The sequence below is a fragment of the Glycine max genome, chromosome 15 (assembly GCF_000004515.6).
Source record: "Glycine max cultivar Williams 82 chromosome 15, Glycine_max_v4.0, whole genome shotgun sequence".
NCBI lineage: Eukaryota > Viridiplantae > Streptophyta > Magnoliopsida > Fabales > Fabaceae > Glycine > Glycine max.
Genome location: NC_038251.2, coordinates 15496059 through 15518667, shown reverse-complemented (window position 1 = coordinate 15518667; position 22609 = coordinate 15496059). Strand labels below are relative to the sequence as shown.

The following is a 22609-nucleotide window of genomic DNA, read 5'->3' as shown; positions in this document are numbered from 1 at the left end:
TGATTATTCAAGATTCACATGGACATTATTTCTCACTCACAAAAAAGATGTTTTTCATGCTTTTAAGAAACTTGCTAAAATCATTCAAAACAAGAAAATATCAATATTGCATCTATTAGGAGTGATCATGGAGGAGAATTTGAAAATAAGGATTTGGAATCATTTTGTGATGAAAATGACATTGAACACAATTTTTCTGCACCTAGAGCCCCCTCAACAAAATAAAGTAGTTGAGAGGAAAAATAGATCTTTGGAAAAAATAGCCAGAACTTTGCATAATGATACAAATCTTTCTAAATATTTATGGGCTGAAGCTGTTAATATTGCATGCTACATAATGAATAGAGCTTTAATTAGACCAATCTTAAAGAAAATTCCATATGAATTGTACAAAGGAAGAAAAACGAACATTTCTCATCTTTATGTTTTTTGATGTAAGTGTTTTGTGCTAAACAACAGGAAAGACAACTTAGGTAAGTTTGATGCAAAATCTAATGAAGGTATATTCCTTGGCTATTCCTTGAATAGTAAAGTTTTTAGAATTTATAACAAAAGAAATATGATTATTGAAGAATCTATCCATGTTGTTTTTGATGGGACTAACCCTATAAGGCCAAGAAATGAGAAAGGGAACAAAGGCAAAGGAAATGGAAATGAAGAAGACTTTCAAATTGATGAAAATAAAACAAATATAGATCTTCCAAGAGAGTGGAGAACTTCAAGATATCATCCTCCTGATAATATCATCGGTGACATCTCAAAAGGGAATTCTCTCAAGATATGCAAAATGAATTTGAAATGTCCATGATGGGTTTAGGATGGAAAATGCTAAACACATGGCCACTCCTATGAGCACTGCTTGCTATCTGGATAAAGATGAAACCGGTCAGTCAATAGACATAAAGAAATATAGAGGTATGGTCGGATCTCTTCTTTATTTATCAGCAAGTAGACTTGATATAATATTTAGTGTTTGTATGTGTGCAAGATATCAAGCAAATCCCAAAGAATCTCACCTAAGTGTTGTTAAAAGAATAATGAGATATTTGTTAGGTACTATAAATCTAGGGTTATGGTATCCTAAGAATTCCTCTTATAACTTAGTAGGATACTCCAACTCTGATTTTGCTGGATGCAAAATTGATAGAAAAAGTACTAGTGACACTTTTCATTTCATTGGTTCTACTCTAGTATCATGGCATAGTAAAAAAAAATAGTGTTGCCTTATCCACTACAGAGGTGGAATATATTTTTGTTGGAAGTTGTTGTGCACAAATACTCAGGATGAAACAACAATTTTCTAATTATGACTTAATGCTTGATCATATTCTCATTCGGTGTGATAACACAAGTGCAATCAATCTATCTAAAAATCCTATTTTGCACTCTAGAACAAAGCATATTGAAATAAGGCATCATTTTTTTAGGGATCATGTTCAAAAAGGGGATTGTGTGTTAGAAATTGTTGACACAAAGAATCAGTTAGCTGATATCTTTACAAAACCACTTCCCAAAGAAAATTTCTTTGCTATTAGAAGAGAATTAGGACTCATAGACCCAATTAACTTAGATTCCTAGCCACTTTGTTTGATTATAATGTTTTGATTGTTTATAATGACTGTTTTTAATGGTTTTTTTGCCTGTTTATGATGATCGATTACTTTGAATGTTTATAATAATTACATTTGATGGTTGTTTTTCGTGATTGTTCATACTTATAAATGTTTTTGATTGCTTATAATCACATATTTGTCCTGATTTCTAGCATTATCTGTCTTTAATTTCCTTGATATTTCAAACTTTCTGGATTAAGTTTATTTCAGATTTGGTTCTTTATATTTCTAATTTGGACTTGTTCTTTATTTCTTCTTTGGTTGTTTTTCTATGAATGTTTTGGTCATTTATAAATACTGTTTTAGACTTGCTCTATTTGGTATGTTTAGCACTTGGTTGATTCCTTTGTGAATGATTGGTTATTATGTGAATGATTGTTTCTATTTCAGTGCTTTCGTCTTTTTGATGTTGCCAAAGGGGGAGAAAATCATGTAAGGTACAAGGTATATATATTTTTTTGCAAACTATTTTCTACTAAGCAATGATTGCAAAATTAAGGGAGAGTGATCGTCTCGCAAAAGAAATATTTTTCAGTAAATGATTTCAGTTGGTTGTCATCATAAAAAATGGGGAGAATGTGAATGTATTTGTATGAAGGTTTTGATGATACCAAGACAAAAGCAACACAAGTTTTATTTCAAGTACAAATCAAGACCAAGAAAACAAAGATCAAGAAGAAAGCTAAGTCTTAGTCTATCTTTGTTAAAAGAGTCTCTTAGTGATTGCAAAGGTTTGAACCTCACAACATAATTTTTAAATTGATTATAATAAGGTTTTAAAATATTTTTAATATTTTCTGAAAAAGGTATTTTTCCATTGGTAATTGATTACCAAGCATAGTAGTTGATTACGAGAAGCAAAATTATTTTAAAAAGCTTTTTCAGAAAATTTAAAATTTGAAATTTGAAATTTGAAAGTTGTAACCGATTACCACTTGTCTGTAATCGATTACCAGTAACGAAACTACAAAAATTCAAATTGAAAAACCATGACTCCTCATTACATAACTGTGTAATCGATTACTAGTGGAGAAATTTTAAAAGTTACTCTGAAAAGTCACATCCCTTCATAAGTTCTTGAAAAACCACCAAGAGCTTATAAATATGTGACTTATCTAGGAAAGTTTTTAGAGAGTTTTTCAAAACCTTATTGTCTTATTCTCTCAAAAACAAATCATTGGTCAAACACTTGCAAATCAATTAAAGATTCTTCTAAGAACTTCATCTTGTTTCTTCTTCTCTAAAAGAGAGAAAAACATTTGTACTTTCTTCTAAGACTTATTGAGATCAAGAGGTTGTTTGTCTCTTGAATTGTGAGTTTTCTGAATACAAGGGAAAGGGATCCCTCGGGTGTTCAGAAGTTGTAAAAAAGATTTTTATAAAGTTAGTGAAAATATCAAGTAGGTTGTTTGAGGACTGGACGTAGGTACAGGAAGTGGCCAAACCAGGATAAACTGAGTTTGCATTTCTCTTTTCCTTATCTTGATTACTTTATCTTGCATATTTTATTTATCTTGCACACTCGAAGTATTCTTTTGATATAATTTTCATCTTTATCTTCAATATTCCTAACATATATAGATTTAAAAGAGGATTTAGAAATCAATTAAATGAGAAACTTTTAACTTAATTCACCTCCCCTCTTAAGTTATTGAGACCATTTGTCCAACATAATAGTTTAACTTTTAAGTTCTTTTAAATATGATTTAAATATTTATGTAAACAAAACCTTTTACTAAAAAATTGTATCTAATGTTCAATATGTTTCAACCTAATAACAATTTAAAATTCTCTGGTAATGAAAAGTTTGATCGGCTTTGCAATTGGTTTTAATTGAAATTGATGTAACTCGCAAAACAAGAAAATGGTTTTGAAAAGTTGTATAGGATATGAAAAATTCTTGTGTGTTTTCTAAATTTTAAATAAAATAATTTTAATTGTTAGATTTTGTGAAATTATTTTGACTTACACAATTGGATCATATCCCTATTAATATAATAACGACAAAAGTATGATAACAAGTTATATATATATATATATATATATATATATATGGAGATAGAGAGAGAGGGAGAGAAACAATGTTATTTGACTTCTTTCTAACCTAGTAGGTTAAATTTACTAGATTGTTATAGATGATAAGGATTTGAAAAACACAAAAAAATGGCATGATCTCCTCTTAATCTCATTTTCGTGAAATGAATTCACTACAAATCAAAATCATAAATTCTAAATTATATTATTTATAGAACACCTTTTAAATATTATTTTGTCTTTATTATGATAATTATTGTATTGCTTTTATATTTTATTCTTTTTTATTACATAAACCATTTTTTACAATCCTCATAAATATCAAGAAACTATTCATTACATTCTAATTGACTTAGACACCTTGATATTAACAAAAAAAAATAAACATCAATGTTCACCTTTATTCATTATCATTAAGAGGAATTAAAGAGGAGAAATAAAATGTCTAGTAAATTAGTCTTCTGAAATAAAAGAGACAAAAATAGTGATTCCTAAAGGTGAATAGAATAACGATGTGAGGGGAGGTGACTGATTGAGAGCAAAATAACCAAACAACATTGGTTCTTAAGATGACATATTTTTCATCAAGGGGGCAATTAATGTGATAGAGGAAAAAGCTAGGATTATTTTTAAGGGGATTGGTCTACAACCGTTCTTGAAAAAGATATTCAAAATGGTGGAGGATCCAATCATAGGGTGAAGCTCGTCACAATTTCATGACTCGACTTTCACCAATTCTCAAAAACTATTCTTCCCAAGTATTTCAAGTATAATAACTTCTCCAACTTCCTACGCTAGCTTAACTACTATGTTAGTTCTCCAATTTCTTAATTTTTCTTTACATATTGCATTCATTATTCATTTCAATGCTTGAGAGTTCACTTTTTTTTTAAAAGTAATTGTTTATTTTAAGATTTTACAAAATGTAAAATATAATAATTATTTTTTGGGGGAAAAATGAAACATTAACATGCACTTAATTTGTACTTAAAATTTGAGTGTTTGTTTCATCTCAAGTTGTGTTAGTAAGGTACTTTTGCATAATTAAGATTATTCTAAAGTAGCAATAGGAAAATAAAAGGAAGAGAGAGTAAGTGACAGGTATAATAAGTGATATGATAGAAAAACATAAAAATTATTCGAGATTAAAATTTAGATAGAAGAGAAAGAGTGTATATGTGCATAACGGTTGTTTATTTATATTATAGAATTATAATTAAAAGTATTTTTAGAGCAAATTGTTCAAAGATAAAATTATTTATAAATAGAAAATTACTATGATATTTTTTTTTACCTTATTTCAACAAAGCAATGATTTGTTTTTGTTATGCTTAAATATGCTATTAATTCTTGAAATATTGTTGCATTTTACTTTTGGTTCCTTTTTTTCTTGACTTTTGGTCTTATACAATTTTTTAATTTTTGGTCCTTGATATTTTGTTTTAGTTCTTTTAATATATTTATTTTTCTTTTTAGTCCTTATAATATTTTGTTCATTTTGAATTAGTCCCTTTGAAAATATTTGATAGGGCCTAAACTAGATGATATATATTTTATAAGGACTAAAATAGAAAATAGATTCATAAAGATGACCAAAATAAAATAGCAAAGACCAAATAAAAAAAAGGAATTTTATAAGCACCAAAAGTCAAGCAATTTTTAGGGACCAAAAGCAAAAATGACAATATTTCAGAGATCTAAAACATATTTAAGACTTTTTAATATATTTTTTTAAAAAATAAGTGATTGTTTTTCAAATTTAAATAAGTAAAGGCGCTGTTAATAATTCGATACTCTTAAAAATTAATTTGTATGAGTATTCATTTTTACCAATGAAAAGCACACAAATATGGAAGGCTAAATACTATATTAAATTTGGACGTTATACAAAGATAACTTTGTTGTTTGTCTTTAATTTTATTGTATAGGGGTTTAGGAAGGTTGATTCATAGTGTTGTTTGGAATTTGCAAACGAAGGATTTCATGGAGGGAAGAGACATTTGTTGAAGAATATCACAAGAGTAAGTAATAAGTTGTGTAATAAACAACTTCAAAATAAAACATTTTGTGTGCTTGAAGTTTGGCTTGAGAAGTGAAGTTGGGAAACTTAAGAAGGAACAAACCATGTTAGCATCAAAATTTATGAAGCTCACACAACAACATGAGGATTTGCAAGTTCAAATGACCAATGTTGAAGAATTTAGTGTGTTGAGTTAAAGCAACATGAAATATTAGCTTTCCTCACAAAAATGGTCCAAAAGCTTGATAATGTTGAGCAATTAATGTAACAGGTGAAGCAAAAAGATGGGTTTGATAGGCTAGACATGATTAAGAGATACAAATTGCTAAGCACAAACACCACCCTAATGTTAGTTATAAACAACAAGGTTGTGCAGTAAATTATTTCTTATTTGGGACTGAGACTAGAACTATCATCTACTCTCCTATGAAAGATGATTTATGTAAATCTATGCAAGGGTTAAAGATTATTGGTTATGATGCATCACGTGCTTATGATGTTGTGCTAGAAAAATTAATGATGGAGAGTTTAGGTGAGAATATCTATCACAAGTTTAAGAGTTTGATAAGTTAGTCGGTCGATTGGGTTGGGTCCACAAGTGGATTGGTGGAGCAAACTACATGAATCTGCTCAACTTGACAATGTAAAGTTGTTGTGAACTTTTTCAGCCTTTTGGTTTTGAATTTTTTGTCCAATAGAGTTTTTGTTCAAATAATTATGTATTCATAGGTTGCAACTTCCTAAAGGAAATTTATGTTGATGTTCTACTACAAGAAAATGATAAAGGGCTAAAATATGCAAGACTTGATTGATTTCTCATATCAATTTTATAAAATCAAGGAGAATTTTTGTGCTTTTGTTTTGGCTGAGTCAAAGTTATTGTTGTAACAATAATTTATGGCAAACCGAAAAAATTACTGGCTGAGTCGTGGACAATGTCGCTTTCTTTAAGACGTTTCATGGCACTGCCAAAAATTGTGCAAGCAGACTATCAACCACGAAGTCCCCAGGATAAAACAGCCCAGATCACTGTATAAGATTCCCACTGCACTGAGGGAACCTTTCTAGAATTACACCCTCTTGTATGACTTGAAAAGTCACTCTAAAGCCACCCAAAAATATGACTTGAAAAGTCACTCTAATAGCCAACCGAAAAATATGACTTGAAAAGTCACTCTTATAGCCAACCGAAAATATGAATTAAAAAGTCACTATTATAGCCAACCAAAATTTTAGAGCGACAGAAAGAAAGAGGGAGAAGTTTGCCGGAAATGCATCGGCTGAAATATGTGAGGGAGAAAGAAAAGTTGAGGAAATGCTTCTCAGCTGGGACAAAAAAAATGAAGAAAGAGGCTCTCTATATATAGGGAGTGAAACACTATTCAAGTGTTTATCCTGAGCGATGTGGGACTTGAAACCTTTTTTTTCTTTTTTTTCAAACTTTCACCCATTTTCTCCTTTGTTCTAACAATTATTAATAATGTTTTGTAATTCAATTTTCCTAGCTTTTGTGTAGGTAAGTTTTCATTTTCCCAACTTATCTATCTATCTATGTGTGTGTGTAAAATTCACTTGAACTTTCTACAACCGTTGTATAAAAAGCTTAAACTCTTTAATAGACGTTGATTCGAGGAAACAATCTAAAACTTAAAATTTGATTGTTATCAAAACTTAAATACTATAATAACAACTGATTTGAATCAATCTTTTTGCTTCCATCATATTTTTTTGTTCTTCCATGATTTCAATTAATCTTATATAATTTTAGGTGCTCTTTCTTTTAAAAAAATGAATATGAAAAATTATTTAATAGAAATTATTTATTTTTAATATATTATTGTGTTTATAATTATTATCTTTTATATATTTATCAAAATAATTAGTTTGATTCCTATGGATCAAAATAATTAGTTTCAAATGAAAATGTATTTAATGTTTCTTATATCATTTTATTCAAATCATAAATATTTCCTATATATATAAATGATTAAATGTTATAATAATAAAAATGAGTATTATATTAATTTTATTCAATGGTAAATTATTTATGTAAATTTATTTCATAGAAATTAATGATTATTATTTTTCTATTAATAAAAATTAGTAGTTTTAATTCATTTTATGCAAATTTGATTCACACAATTCATCCTCAAACTTAATATCTTCTTCTCTATTTGTGATTTTCTTATATATATATATATATATATATATATATATATATATATATATATATATATATATATATATATATACCCTTTGTCTTTTAACTTGCAACAATGATACCTTTTATACGTATAAGAGGTGAAAGTTTTTACAGCAATGTATCATCAAATGAATTTGGCCAAGAATGGTATCGGAGATTGAGATCCAAACATGTCTTTTATTTTTTCTTTTGTTCTTTCCACATAGGTATTAACTCTACACATTTTTTTCTTTTTTTTCTCCTATTTTACTATTATGTTATTTAATATTTTAGTCATTATTGGTCATCTATTTCATGTATTTTTATATTTTTTTTCCTTTTTTGTTGTATTATAAATGATGCATACATTTTTATCTTTCCTCATTTTGAGCTAAAAAATCAATATTTCTATTTTTATTTTCTATCTTCAAATTGCAATATTGTTTTATTTAACAAGACATGAAGAAACCTCATATTATTGATGATATCTAGAGTAGTATATGTACTATGTAGTCGATTCACATTTCATAATTGGGATGAGTGGCGAGGTGATATATTTTGGAGCACTAAAAATTTCTCCACATTGCAACATTAGATGGATGAGTGGAAGTTTTTCAAAGTCTAGAACAGGTCTAAATTATGACCTATTTTTTGTTGGTTTATATTTTTTTCACAATTTTGAACAGATATTTATTTTTGTATATTTTTTCACGAGTCTTTATTCAGGGTATTATTTTGCAGGAAAATTATGTTAAGCAATACATAATTTACAACACTATTATAATAATAATAATAATAATAATAATAATAAAGTTTTTTCAAAACAGTAAATTAATTATAAGTCATTATGGTATCATTCTTATAAATGTAGACTTTAAATATTAGTAAATATTCATTATGTATCATAAATATAGAATAGTTGTTGAACATTCAAATATATAATAATTCTTATAAATAAACAACTTTAATAATAATAATAATAACAAATTTATTTCATAATGAGAAATTATAAGATTTATAAAATTTTTTCTTATAAATTCATACCTTAAAAATAATAATAGTTGTTATGTAGCATATATATAAAATAATTATGCAGTATTCAATAATAATGTTTTATTATTTTAATAATGTTGTCTTTAAAAATTCACTTAGAATGAGATTTTTTTTTTATAAAAAGTTATTATTAAAATAAATTTTAATTCTTAAATTAAATTCATTTAAAAGTTATTTATAAATATCAAGTACATGTTAACACAATATCAATGATAATGAAAATTAATACTTAAATTTAAATAATTATATATTATATATTCATATATGTTTAAATTCTTTTTAGATTTACACTTTTCATATTTGTGTTGCATCACTGCTGGTATGTTACTATTTGGAGATAGAAAAAATCAATATAACTTTTAATCATCTTCATCATTTTAATGTAATTAAATTTATTATGCTACTAAATATTTTAAAAATTAATAATTTTCTTTATAAGCTATATTTTAAAAAAGTACTAAACACAAACATATAAAATATATGATTTAAACAAACTCTTGCATCACTTGAGTTTAAAATCTAATATAAAGTTATATACTAGGCTATTCATATGTGAGCCTTTCATATGATATAACAAATACTTTGTTTGATGTTATTAGCCAAATATATAATATGACTAAATGATTATTTTAATCTTTTATCTTTTAAAAAGTTTTCTTTACTTTTTTAACTTATTTATTTTGTTAAAATGGCTATTTAACTTTTAGAGGTCGTGGACAATCAACTTTAGAAGAAGAGGAGGGGGAGTTTTCAAATGCAAGAAGTCATGAAAGAAGGCGAAGAGACGAACCTAGAAAAGATAATCATTTGGGGAGCATTAAGATGATAATTCCTGCGTTTGAAGGTAAAAATGATCCTGAATTATATTTGGAGTGGGAGAGAAAGGTTGAACATGTGTTTGATTGCCATAATTATTTTGAGTAGAAAAAAGTTAAACTAGTTGTTGAATTCACCGATTATGCTAGTATTTGGTGGGATCAACTTGTGACTAATAGGCATAGGAATGGTGAAAGACCTATTAGTAGATGGGAGGAGATGAAGACTGTCATGAGAAAGAGATTTGTACCTAGCCATTATCATAAGGATTTGCACAAAAAATTGCAAACTCTAACTTAAGGTTCCATGAGTGTGGATGACTACTACAAGGAGATGGAAATAGCCAAGATTAGAGCTAATGTTGAAGAAGACCCTGAGGCAACTATGACCAGATTCATTGGATGTCTAAAGAAGGATATAGTCGATGTGGTAGAATTGCAACATTATGTGGAGATGGAGGACTTGCTGCACAAATTTATTCAAGTGGAGAGACAATTGAAAGCTAAGAGTACTTACAAATTTGCTTCCACTTCTTCATGGAGGTCAAATTGGCAAAACAACAAATCTGTGGCCAAGTCAAAAGATGAAGCTAAGTCCAAAAATTCATTTGTTGCACCTAAAGGTAAAATGGAAATTAATTCATCTTCTAGATCTCATGATATCAAATGTTTTATGGTGTCAAGGAGTTGGACATATTGCTTCTCAATGTCTAAATAAAAGAGCCATGATATTGCTGGATAATGGAGACATAGAGAGTGTGCGCTCAAGTGATGATGAAATGACATCATTGGAGGATTGCAATGATGTTGATGTTGTTGAACTTGTAAATGGAGATGTGTTTGTTACTAGGTGTGCTCTTAACATGCAGCCTAAGGTAGGAGGTGATACGGAGCAATGTGAACATAGTTTTCAAACAAGAAGTCACACAAAAGACAAGGTATGCAATTAGATCATTGATATTAGAAGTTGTACTAATGTTGCTAGCACCTTTTTGGTTGAGAAATTGGGTTTGCCCACATTAAAACACCCTAATCCATATAGGCTTTAGTGGCTGAATGATTGTGGAGACATAAAGGTGACCAAGTGTTGGTTTCTTTGTCCATTGGTAAATACAAGGATGAAGTTCATTGTGATGTGGTACCTATTCATGTTGGGCATATACTTCTAGGGTGTCCATGACAATTTGATAGAAAGGTTACACATGATGGTTACAAAAATAGATATGCTCTTGTTTTGAACAATTGCACCATTGTGTTAACACCTCTCTGGTACACTGAGGCCTATGTGGATCAAATCAGAATGGTAAGAGAGTGTAAGTTGAGAGAAGAACAATTAAGCATTCAAGAAAAAGATAGAAAGGAAAAGAAAAAAAATAATAAAAAAAGAAGACAAAGAAGAGAAAATTAAGAAAGTGAATGCATTCGCAAAGAAAAGAGAGGTTGAGAGTGCTTTGATGGCTACAAAGTAGCTATTTGTACTCATGTACAAGGATATTTATTTTAGTAACGATCTTACCTCTTCTTTGCCCAGTGAGGTTGTTTCCTTGTTACAAGAATTTGTTGATGTTTTTGCAGAAGCAATTCCATATGGATTACCTCCTTTAAGAGGTATTGAACTTAAATTGATTTCATTCCCGGTGCTTCACTTCCAAACAGGCCAACCTATAGGGCAAGTCCAAAAGAAGCAACGGAGATTCAAAGGCAAGTTGATAAGTTCTTGCAAAAGGGGGATTTGTAAAGGAAAGTCTTAGCCTATGTTTTGTTTCTGTGGTCTTAGTTCCAAAGAAAGATGGGAACATCCGCAAACTGCCGAGCCATAAATAAAATCATTGTAAAGTATAGATATCATATCCCTAGTTTAGATGATATGCTTGATGAATTGCATGATTTGTGTGTGTTTTCTAAAATAGATTTGAAGAGTGGATAATATCAAACCTGCATGAAAGAAGGTGATGAATGGAAAATGGTTTTTAAAACAAAATATGGTTTATACGAGTGGTTGGTGATGCCATTTGGTTTAACTAATGCACCCAATACCTTCATGAGGTTAATGAACCATGTTTTGCATGCTTTCATTGGGAAAATTGTTGTGGTGTATTTTGATGATATTTTGATCTATAACAAAACATCAGAGGAACATGTTGATCATTTACATATTGTTTTTAATGTTTTGAGAGAAAATAAATTGTATGTCAATCTTAAAAAGTGTTCTTTTTGCCTTGAATCTGTTGTGTTCTTGGGTTTTGTCATTAGCTCGAAAGGTATAAGTGTGGATGAAGAAAAGGTAAAGACAATTAGGGAATGACCTGAGAATGCTAATGAGGTAAGAAGTTTTCATAGTTTAGCAAGTTTTTATAGAAGATTTGTAAAAACTTTAGTTCACTTGCTACACCTTTAAATGAACTTGTAAAAGAGGATGTGGTGTTCAAGTGGACTGATGTGCATGAGAAAACTCTTTTAATTTATTGAAAGATAACCTGACCAATGTACCTTTACTTTGTTTGCCTAATTTTGATAAAGCTTTTGAAATTGAATGTGATGCTTCTGGCGTTGGAATATGTGTTGTACTGATACAGGACTCTAAACTAGTTGCATACTTTAGTGAAAAGCTTCAAGGAGATTGGGTCAGTGTTTCATATGAGGAAGGAAAGGTTTCGTGCTGCTCCAAGAAAATCCAAGTTGCAACCAAGAGGAGATGAACCTTTTCAAGTTCTAGAAAAGATAAATGACAATGCTTACAAGCTGGACTTGCCAAGAGAATATGATAACATAAGTGTTACCTTTAATGTGGTTGATCCATCTTTCTTTGATGTAGGTAACGAATTGGATTCAAGGACAAATCCTTTCGAAGAGGGAGGGAATGATGGAGGTGCAACCAGCCCGTCTAATGATCCTTTACATAGGAAGCAAGCATTGCAAAGCTTGATTCTAAAGATCAAAGAGAAAGTAGACCAATGTGAAGTAAGGGCTGCACCTAATTAGGTCACTCTCCTTCATGAAGATGTTTTGAGGCCAACTTGAAGAATCACGTCATGAAGCCCAATTTACAAAAACATCGATAGGCTAAGTTGATCAATTTTGGTGGAGTATTGATATTGGACTGATTAGATAATAATTAAGTCCAACATGGATGGACCAATCACTAGAACAAGGAGTATGAGATTTCAAGAAGAGTTTGGCAAGAGACTAAATTTTCTCAGGAAGAAAAGAGAAGAGGAAGCAAAACTAAAAAATTTTAATCGATTTTCTTTAGAATATGATTTATTTTCATTTTTAATTGTATTTTGGGCCTATTTTTGGACTTGTAATGGGTTGTCATGACCTTTTTTGTTATCTTAAAGTCATTTGATTATTAGATTAATTATTGGGCCTTGGGCCTAAATTAGAGTTATTAGTTGGTGTACAAATAGACTCCTTAAACACTTTGTTGTTTGAAGATTAATGAAATTTGAGAGTTTCTTTGTTGTAAGAGTTTTTCCTTTTGTTCTTAGGTTAAGGACTGATAGTGTTGGTTCTAACTGTATGTCGCGGTCACGCTCCTTTAGATAAATTTGGTTCTACGAACATATTGCGGTTAGAGTTAAGTTCCTTCCTTTCTAAACCTGTTTTCAAGACAATCCTAAGTGTCCTCTTATCAGAGTGACTTGTACACTGAAATATGTAAATAAGGGTGCATATTGTAATTGTATGGATTGAGGATAGACACATCTTGTGCTTCTTTCCTTGCCATTTTTCGTTGATAAATTTTCTCGTCTTTCATAAAAAAATCTTAGTAGATTTTGCTTTTATAGACATGTATAAAGTATTGACAATGACATTTGAAAGATTAAGTTTATTTAAATGAGCACTTGAGCATATTTCTTCTTCAAACTTCAAACAACATTTCTAGTAGTAAAGATATGAAATGAGTTTGACTTTTCTTTTGTTTTTGTTCCCTTCATTGTGTGTTATGTCCTTAATTTTGTTCAAGAGGTGATCTTTTACATATGTTACATCCAAACAGGTCAATCATTACTTTCAATTAAGTAAGTTATTTTTATAATTGTAACTAAGTATAAAATAACTCCTGCTTAAAAAATCACTTTATTTAAAAATACTTTTTTTTTTCTGTCTAAATAAACTCACTCAAGTAGAATAGTTATCTTATTTTATTTATTTTCAATTTACAACTTCTTAAATTTTTCAAACCAGCTGAAACTGAAAACTCAAAACATAAGGGGGTGTTTGATTTGACTGTTTTCTATTTTCATTTTCACTGGAAATAGAAAATGGTGATGAAAATGTGTTTGGTTGAATTTTTAAAAACATTCTCAGTGAAAATATTTTCTCAAACGAATCAAAAACTGAAAATAATAAAATCTCATTTTCAGTTGAAACTAGGAACATCATCTTTGGTAAAATGAAAACGTGCTTTTAAGTAAATCTAAAAATACATTTCATTTTGAAAATGCATTTTCAGTGTTTTTATTTCTTGAAAACAGAAAACAAGAAGTCAAACCAAACATGTTTTGAGAATTCTAATCTTTTATAAATGAAAACAATTTACAAACCAAACAAACTCTGAAAGTTTAATTTTAAATAACTTTAAAACTGGAAACAAAAAATTACTCCGGAGATTTAAATTAAAGTTAGTTTGGTTCAAATTAATTATTTCACGTTGTTTTATTTAACCTAATAAGCACTCTCCTAGTTTTATATTCTGTAATTGCTCTACTAATATCAATTAAGACAATAAAAAATATTGGCTGGATGTTATGTTTTAATTTTTATTTTAATTAGTATTCAAAGTTGTCATCTTATTCGTGAGGGTCACTTGTTAGATAAATAATTTATTCTTCCTCGATAAGATCAATAATTACCGTCATTAAGTAAAATAAGCAATAAGCTATATGGCACATTGGCACTAGACTAAATTGATTTGAAGTAAGGAAGTGAAAGAGTAATGAACAAGGATAAAATATCCAGTATATACAAGACTTTTGTATATATTATAAAAATATCTAATACATAAATCACTAAGACTGTATACATGCAATATTATTTTCATTAAATAATAATATATAATCGTACCATTATTTCAGTTTAAAATATCGTGCAATTTGATTATTTCTTTTCAAAATTATGTTTTTATGCGTAAAAAATAAATCACATGCCTTTTTAATTATGTTTACTTGAATTGGTCAATATTATCCTTGCTTTGTCCGAGAAATTTTGACTATCATATTTATAAAAACAACTTTACTTTTATATTGTTTTAGTGTCCCGTATGGTATGCTGTATTAAATTCATATTTTATAATTTATAAAACTACCTTTTATATTAGTTTAAATTTTTAATATATTATTAATTGTTTAGTTTGAATTTTAATAAATGTATGATAATAGATATGTCAATAATTCAAAAAAATATCAATAAATATTTAAATGTATTTTTATATATGCTCCAAAATATTATTATTATTGAAGATATTTAGGTAAGATCCTTTTACTTTAGTGATGTTATGCATGTTTTATTTTGACTTTTTTTATGATTTAGTTTATTTTTTATTTTTTTATAATAGTACGAAGTATCTAGTAACTTTCTTTTAATAAAAAAATTAAATGTTAAAAATAAAAATTTATATTCACAAATAAATTAAGAAAATTTCCTAATAAACACTAATTATACTATTTTTTATGACTTCATGGAGCTCAAGAAAAGACATTAATTTGTCTATTACCGCTAATTTTACCGTCACTAAATTACTATTCACAAATGATTTTTTTTACGTGAACACATTTTTTTATATTATCAAGCTAGTTTTGTAATTAGATTAAAAGTTAAAATATAATTTTAAAATTTTGGATAATTTATATCCTCATTATTTGTTGTTATTCATTTGTTACTTGTATAAGCGAACGTTGTTTTGTGGCAAAGTTGATAGTCTCTATATGTGAAGTATGGTGATTTTTTGCTTTGAACTATGAAGTGTGGATTTCTAAAACTCGAAAAATTGTTGATGCTGGTGTGTTTAATCGTTTAGTAAAGATGTTTAACTTATCTGATTGTTTCTCTATAATTTAATTGTAATATTTTGGGTATGAATCATTTTAATTAGAATTTGATTCAATCTGATTTTAGTCAAACTATTATTCATTTGTTTATGGGACTGATGTTTATAAAATGTTAAAATTTAAGACGCTTGGTTTGATTGAGTAAGGTTATTTTTCTAGTATGGTAGAATTTTTATTTTTTATTTTAATTTCCTTTGAAGCCTTTTGTGTACTAAAAAAAGATAAATTAGAAAAAAGGAAAATAATATAATTTTACCTTAAAAAAAGTCAAACCAAATGAAAAATTATGAAAAGATAAATTATTTGAAAAAAAGAAAAGAAAGAAATATTACTATTAAAGAAAAAGTAAATATATAAACTAAAAAAGAAAAAAAATATAAACTAAACCTTGTTGGAATAATATAATAAAACTTCGCTTATCTTATTTGGTAAAACCTCTCATTTAAGTCTTATGTATTATGTATTATTTCAGTAGTTTGAAAGTAAAGAATGCAAAATAACATTAACAAATAAATTTATAATACTAAATATTAAACAAATGTGTAAAAAACATTCAAATAAAACTGAAAAAGATAAAAGATAATTACATTAGATGAAGAATAAAAAGGTCGATACATTTGCTCCATTGAAACTGAATAAACCAAAAGGAATAAAAAGTGTCTGTAATTAACTATTTCAAAAGAAAATAATAAAAATAAAATTGAAAATAATAATAGATTAAAAGTAAAGAAAATGAAAATAACATAAAAAATAAATTCAATATTAAACAAATTGTGTGAAAAGCATTCAAATAAAATTGAAAAAGATAAAAAAAACTTACCATAGAGAAAGAATATAAAGGTGATGCATTTGTGTCTCTTCTCTATATTAAATCAAATGTAATTAATTGCATCTAATATTTATTGTAGATTGAATAATGCCCTAATAAAATAAAATGGAAAATAAAATAGAATCTATTTACATAATATAATAGAATAATATTTATATGAATGAATAATTGAATTAATATATGCGATTTAATAATAATCTTAGAGGAAATCAAGAGTTATCAAGTCACATCATTTAATAGAGCAAACCTTTTAAATAATATAATAATAATAATATATAGTAGATAGCAGAATAGAATAATATTAAGAAAGATTAAGATTAACGAGACGTTTAATAAGATATAAGTTTTTTCATATCCGATAATTATGAATTATGAAAAAATCAATTCCTGAAAATATATAAAATCTGTTTAATTAGTCTTAATATATTTATTAAAAATTAAATGTTCAAAATACCTAACTAAAACTTTCCTCCACTTGAAAGAGTTGAATTTCTCCTTCCCTCCTTAAGAAAGTTTCCTAATAATATTTTTTTAAAAAAATGAGCTAAAATTAATTATCAGGAATTATACTTTCCTAATATTTTTTTATTAATTACAGACTAAACATAAAAATCATAATTTTCTATTTTAAAATTCCTGAAAAATTAATAATTTTTGGTCTAGCAAATGCCCGTAAGAGGATTAAGATTATAATTATTATTACCACTGTTACTTTTATATATTAAGACTAGGATAAAATTAAGATTAAGATAAGATTATTATTATAAATAGTAAAATACTAAAATAAATATTAAAAGATAAATAAAGGGAACGGAATGCTTTGGCTTAAAAGGAGGGAGAGGAGAAAAAAGATTGGATTTAGACGCCATTGTCAAACCCTTTTCACTTCTCTCTAGGGTTTTAGCACTCTCTCTCTCTCTCGTTTTCGTTCTTCCTTTCTGCCTCTCTCAGTCACACACCTTCTCGATGACCAACGACAACATCGCCGTGACAGATCTCACTTCTGGTTCGCATCTCCTTCTTCTTACACTTCATTCTTTTCTTTCTTTTTCTCAATCTTCTTTTTGCTTCCCTCTATGTGCAGCCCTCAATGAAGAGAATCGCGCCGACCTAGTCAATGCTCTCAAGGTTTGTCAATCCCTGAAATATGAATTTTTACTTTTTTTTTTCTTGCTGTTTCTCTCATGTAAAAAATTGAAGAATGATTGGATTCTTTTGTGTGTGTTGCTGGAAAGCAAGTTTTTTGGTTTTGTTTCTGTATTTGGGTAATTGTTTAATGTATAATTATGTAATTTGTGGGTGTTTTGAATTTTGTGTGCAGAGCAAGATTCAGAGTCTGGCTGGGGCGCATTCTGATGTTCTAGAGACTCTATCCCCGAATGTCAGGAAGCGTGTTGAATCTCTTAGAGAAATTCAGGTATATCCTCATTCCTCCAATTGTAATTTTTTTCAGTTTTGATGCTACTATTGTGGGGTGCTTATGCTTTATCTTTTTGTTGGTTTATTGTGTAGTTTATCCATTCATATGAACATTTTATCAGTGAAATCATTATGATGTTGATGCATCTAAAGATCACATTTTGATAGGGATAATTGATTTCTGGAGTTTCTGATTTCTGTTGGACTTTTGTATGATCAGAAACTTAGCTTTGGCTGAGGCAAACCATTTTTGCAATGTTGTAAAATTCTTTTTCATTATTTCATTTGTTTTTCATGACTTTTTTGTTTGTACCCTGACTACTTATCTATATATCTTGTGAGGGTAAAATAATTGATTTGAGTTTTGATTTTTGAATTGGAGTATGATCTCTATGGTTACACCTTTTTCATTGATTGTTTTGACATGAGCTTCCCTGTTATTAATCTGTGTTTGTTTTTTAATTAGCTGTCTTGCAAAGATGAGTGAATGTGGTGTTGCATAATGTCAGCTTCTTAATTTTTTTTATGGGACTTTACAGGGTAAACATGATGAACTAGAGGCAGACTTCTTGAAGGAGAGAGAAGCTCTTGAAGCAAAGTACCAAAAACTGTATCAGCCATTGTACACAAAGGTATCCTGAGGATTCTGTAATGTAGAGACTTGCATATGATGTTTAAGTTATCTTTCTCTGTGTTGCATAATTTGGTTGCATAATCTGCTTCTCATGGAATACCAAACTTGATGATTTTTTTCTTTCTGTTATTCAATTTGAGCATACTTAATGTTCTTTAAATCTGTTTTGAAATTCTTGATTTTGATCTGTATTGGATTATTTGATTTTTTGATTAATAGCTTTGTCACTGAACTTATTATAAATGGATGTAGCGCTATGAAATTGTAAATGGTGTTACTGAAGTGGAAGGGGCAGCAAATGAATCAACAGATGAATCAGAAGAGAATAAAGGTAGTAACAATAGAAATGACACCTTATTCTTGTGTCGTTTCAATTCTCTGAAGCAATTTACTTGTGACTTGTGTAGAGAAAGGAGTGCCTTCTTTTTGGCTCAATGCAATGAAAAATAATGATGTGTTAGCTGAAGAGGTTAGTCAATGGTGTTCCAACTGTTAACTTCTTCCCCCTGAATGTTCTGACTTCTGAGTTTTGCATCAAAGTTACATTTTTAGATGGACCAAAAAAATTGCTTTTCTAGTGATCCTTTCACTGCTTCTTTATTAACTAGATTTCAGAGCGTGATGAAGGTGCTCTCAAGTTTCTTAAAGATATCAAGTGGAGCAGGATAGAAAATCCTAAAGGGTTCAAGCTTGATTTCTTCTTTGATACCAATCCTTACTTTTCAAATACCGTCTTGACAAAAACATATCATATGATTGATGAGGATGAACCTATATTGGAGAAAGCAATTGGGTATGGTGTTCATTTTACATGATGCTATTATGTAATCTGTTTCCATTGTTTACAATCATGATGAAAAGGTCTGGCTTGATGTTGATTACGGTTTTGTCTCTTTTTTTTTAATAGGACGGAAATTGAATGGTACCCGGGAAAATGCTTGACTCAGAAGGTTTTGAAGAAGAAGCCTAAGAAGGGTTCAAAGAATGCTAAACCAATTACCAAAACTGAAAGCTGTGAAAGCTTCTTCAATTTTTTCAAACCACCAGAAGTCCCTGAAGATGATGCTGACATTGATGAAGATTTGGTATGATGACAATCTTTCTCGATAAACCTAAGGCTAAAAATAAATATGAAACTTTTGTATATTGCTATAATAACTGAATTTTTTCAACAGGCTGAAGAACTTCAGAATCAGATGGAACAAGATTATGACATTGGGTATGCCTAATTGTTGCTACCTTTTGCTTGTATGAGCTACCTTATATTTTTATTGTCCAAGCTGTTGCTTGCTCTTCTTATGCTGTCTAAGCAAAACTGTTGTTGCTCCTTGCATCTGTATTCTTGAATATATTCTTAGTTAATCTTGATTCTTGTTTAGGTCAACATTAAGAGATAAAATTATCCCTCATGCTGTATCATGGTTTACTGGGGAGGCCGCTCAGGGAGATGAGTTTGAAGACCTGGAGGATGATGAGGACGAAGAGGAAGATGAGGACGAAGATGAGGACGAAGAGGATGACGAGGACGAAGACGATGAAGAGGAGGATGACACTAAGACTAAAAAGAAGGTATACTGTTAGTTGATATTGAGTGTTGAAACCTTGATTGATTCTTTATTCAAGGTTTGAACGTGAATTAATGCATTTATTTTTCACCTGAACTGTGTTGTCAATTTCCTTTGGAATGTTGCTGCAGTTATCTGCTGTTAAGGTAAGATATTTTGATTTTGTTATCTGATTAAAATTATATGGACACATGATTTCATCCAATAGTGTGTTTTCTGTTTTAAATTTGTTTGCTTGATGTTGTATAGTTCCATTCTCTTTATTTTTCATGGCTCTGGTCATTGCATTTCTGATTTCCATTTTGGGTCTTCAGAAGAGTGGTAAGGCACAGGCTGGTGATGGTGATGGTGAGCGACCTCCAGAGTGCAAGCAGCAGTAATTGTTTGTTTCTTCGGAGTATCATGTGGCTGATGGGTGTTTTTGAGGTCCTATGGTGCCTGACGGGAAAGTGGGTTTCAATTTCATGCAATTTTTCATAGTCCTTGATTCATTTTCCTCCCTAGATCCGATAGTCTGAATTTATTGAGTCAATTTCTCCTTTTTCCCATATTTTGGGAGAATGTGGTTATATATTTGTAGTCAGGGATGCTGTGATTTGTTACTGTTGGAATTTGTACGTCATTCCAGACACTTCACATATATTATAGGTTGTGCTTTGTTACTATAATTTTTCTTATTAATTTATTTATTCACAATTTTGTTAACTTGAATTTATATTGAGGCAAGAAGTTCATTTTTCCCCCTGCTTTTTGTCCATTTCTCCAAGAGGTCTTTATTTTCAATGCTAAACTTAAGGGTTAACTATGTTTTTAGGCTTGCAAATAGGGCAATATTTACTCATTTACTCTGTCCTTAAAAAATTGAATTTTTAAAATACCGTACAAGCATAGGAGGTCCATTTTAGAGATCTGGGTCTGGCTGTAATGTTTTTGAATAAAAATTGAAGTAATAAGGTGACGCAGTTGTACGGAGTCCTTGTAATTAATGAACATAAGATATTGAAACATTTAGCATCTAGTCCTGATATTTAATATACTTAACAAGGTTGAAACCTCATGAAGCATTAACGGGCTACCTAGAACTATGGTGAAAGGTAAGGACATGCCTGAAGAGTAAGCGTACTATATGTTGTGTCACCAAAAAATTGTTCTAGTTCACAATAAATCCCGATATCCTTTATAGCAAGATCTAGTGCAGTCTAAAAAATAAATCACATTTCCCTCCATCTGAAGACCACCGTTGCAATAGGTGCCATATAAAGTGAAAGGTTCATGGAATTCAGCTTTTCTCTAAACACCATGAGTGTAAAAGAAAATAATATTTTGGTTTACAATTGAGTGAACAATAGTTGGACCGAGTGTGATAAGAGTCTATAAAGTTCATTAGCTCAATCATATTGGCATGATAAGGGCAAAAAGGAAAGACTTACTACCCCTATGGGGGCAACAATCTTGAAGCATTATTTAAATGAAAGCTTGGTTACCTGGCAGCAAAAAAATGTTGCATATTGCTCTTGAGTTAAGGTATAGTGTTAAACTTATGCGTGTTTTTTTTTTTTTTTTTTTCTGGACTTCCCATAGTGCTTTTGAAATGACCATTCCAGAAATAATTTGGAGAGTGCAAAAAACAATTCTAGAAATGCTGAAATTAATTACCTAAACTCATTGTTATTGTATCCTTACTCTTGTTAAAAGAGTTTTTCATAATTGTTTGATCGGCTTAATATTTTGATATGATGATTGGTACTTGAGATAGAATTTGTATTGTCGGCTGGAACTTGAATTTGGATTGATAATCCCAGGTTACTACCACGGAACCTTAGAACATAGAAACAGGAGTATATTGATATTGAAATTTACACCTGAAGGAAAAAAAGTATTGAAAATGGGGATAGAATCCAAAAATCTTCCATCCTTAGGCTGATTCTAGTGTTTTACTCTAGAAGTTTAGTAATATAATATTGTATCAATTATTTTTCATTTGCTAACATCAAATAGTTCATTATTTGTTTTTTCACCCCAACTAAATACCTCCTCCTAATATTGAAAGTGATGTAGCTTGCATTGATATAGGTGTTGCAGGACAATCTGCATTAAAAAGCTACATTTATAGGCGTTTGTGATGCTTTTTTTCTTTCGATTATTGTTTCATCTTTTGTAAAATGAGCGAATATCAATATAGGTGACACCCTGTTGTTTTGACTATTGTTTTATATTTGTTTTACAATAATGTATTCTTAATTTGTTTCTAGTCTTTTCTACATTATTTACCCTTTTAAAACAATTTATAGCATGTTTATACTTAATTATCGTAAACTAAAGCAATTTTCTATTATCAGTGATATATTAATCTTCATAACATGTTTTTCTTTTAAAATTTAAATTTAAATCT

The 22609-nt window shown here is 29.1% G+C and overlaps 1 protein-coding gene across 2 annotated transcripts; it reads left to right on the top strand.

The window, feature by feature from the left end:
- The first annotated feature begins 17426 nt into the window (after positions 1-17426).
- Positions 17427-20882, top strand: SNAP-1 (nucleosome assembly protein 1). 2 transcript variants are annotated; one of them, XM_006597009.4, is made up of 12 exons: positions 17427-17605; positions 17684-17727; positions 17921-18016; positions 18558-18650; positions 18905-18983; positions 19060-19121; positions 19261-19445; positions 19560-19737; positions 19828-19871; positions 20032-20221; positions 20349-20363; positions 20532-20882. In XM_006597009.4, exons 1-12 carry the CDS (start codon positions 17566-17568, stop codon positions 20595-20597), a joined length of 1092 nt encoding a protein of 363 aa, XP_006597072.1. In that variant the 5' UTR covers positions 17427-17565; the 3' UTR covers positions 20598-20882.
- Positions 20883-22609: the final 1727 nt, after the last annotated feature.

Excerpts from the sequence above, each read along its gene's own strand:
- SNAP-1 (XM_006597009.4), top strand. The coding sequence starts at position 17,566 with ATGACCAACGACAACATCGCCGTGACAGATCTCACTTCTG. Across the intron at positions 17,728-17,920 it reads ACCTAGTCAATGCTCTCAAG|AGCAAGATTCAGAGTCTGGC; the intron begins GTTTGTCAATCC and ends TTTTGTGTGCAG. Across the intron at positions 18,651-18,904 it reads ATCAGCCATTGTACACAAAG|CGCTATGAAATTGTAAATGG; the intron begins GTATCCTGAGGA and ends AAATGGATGTAG.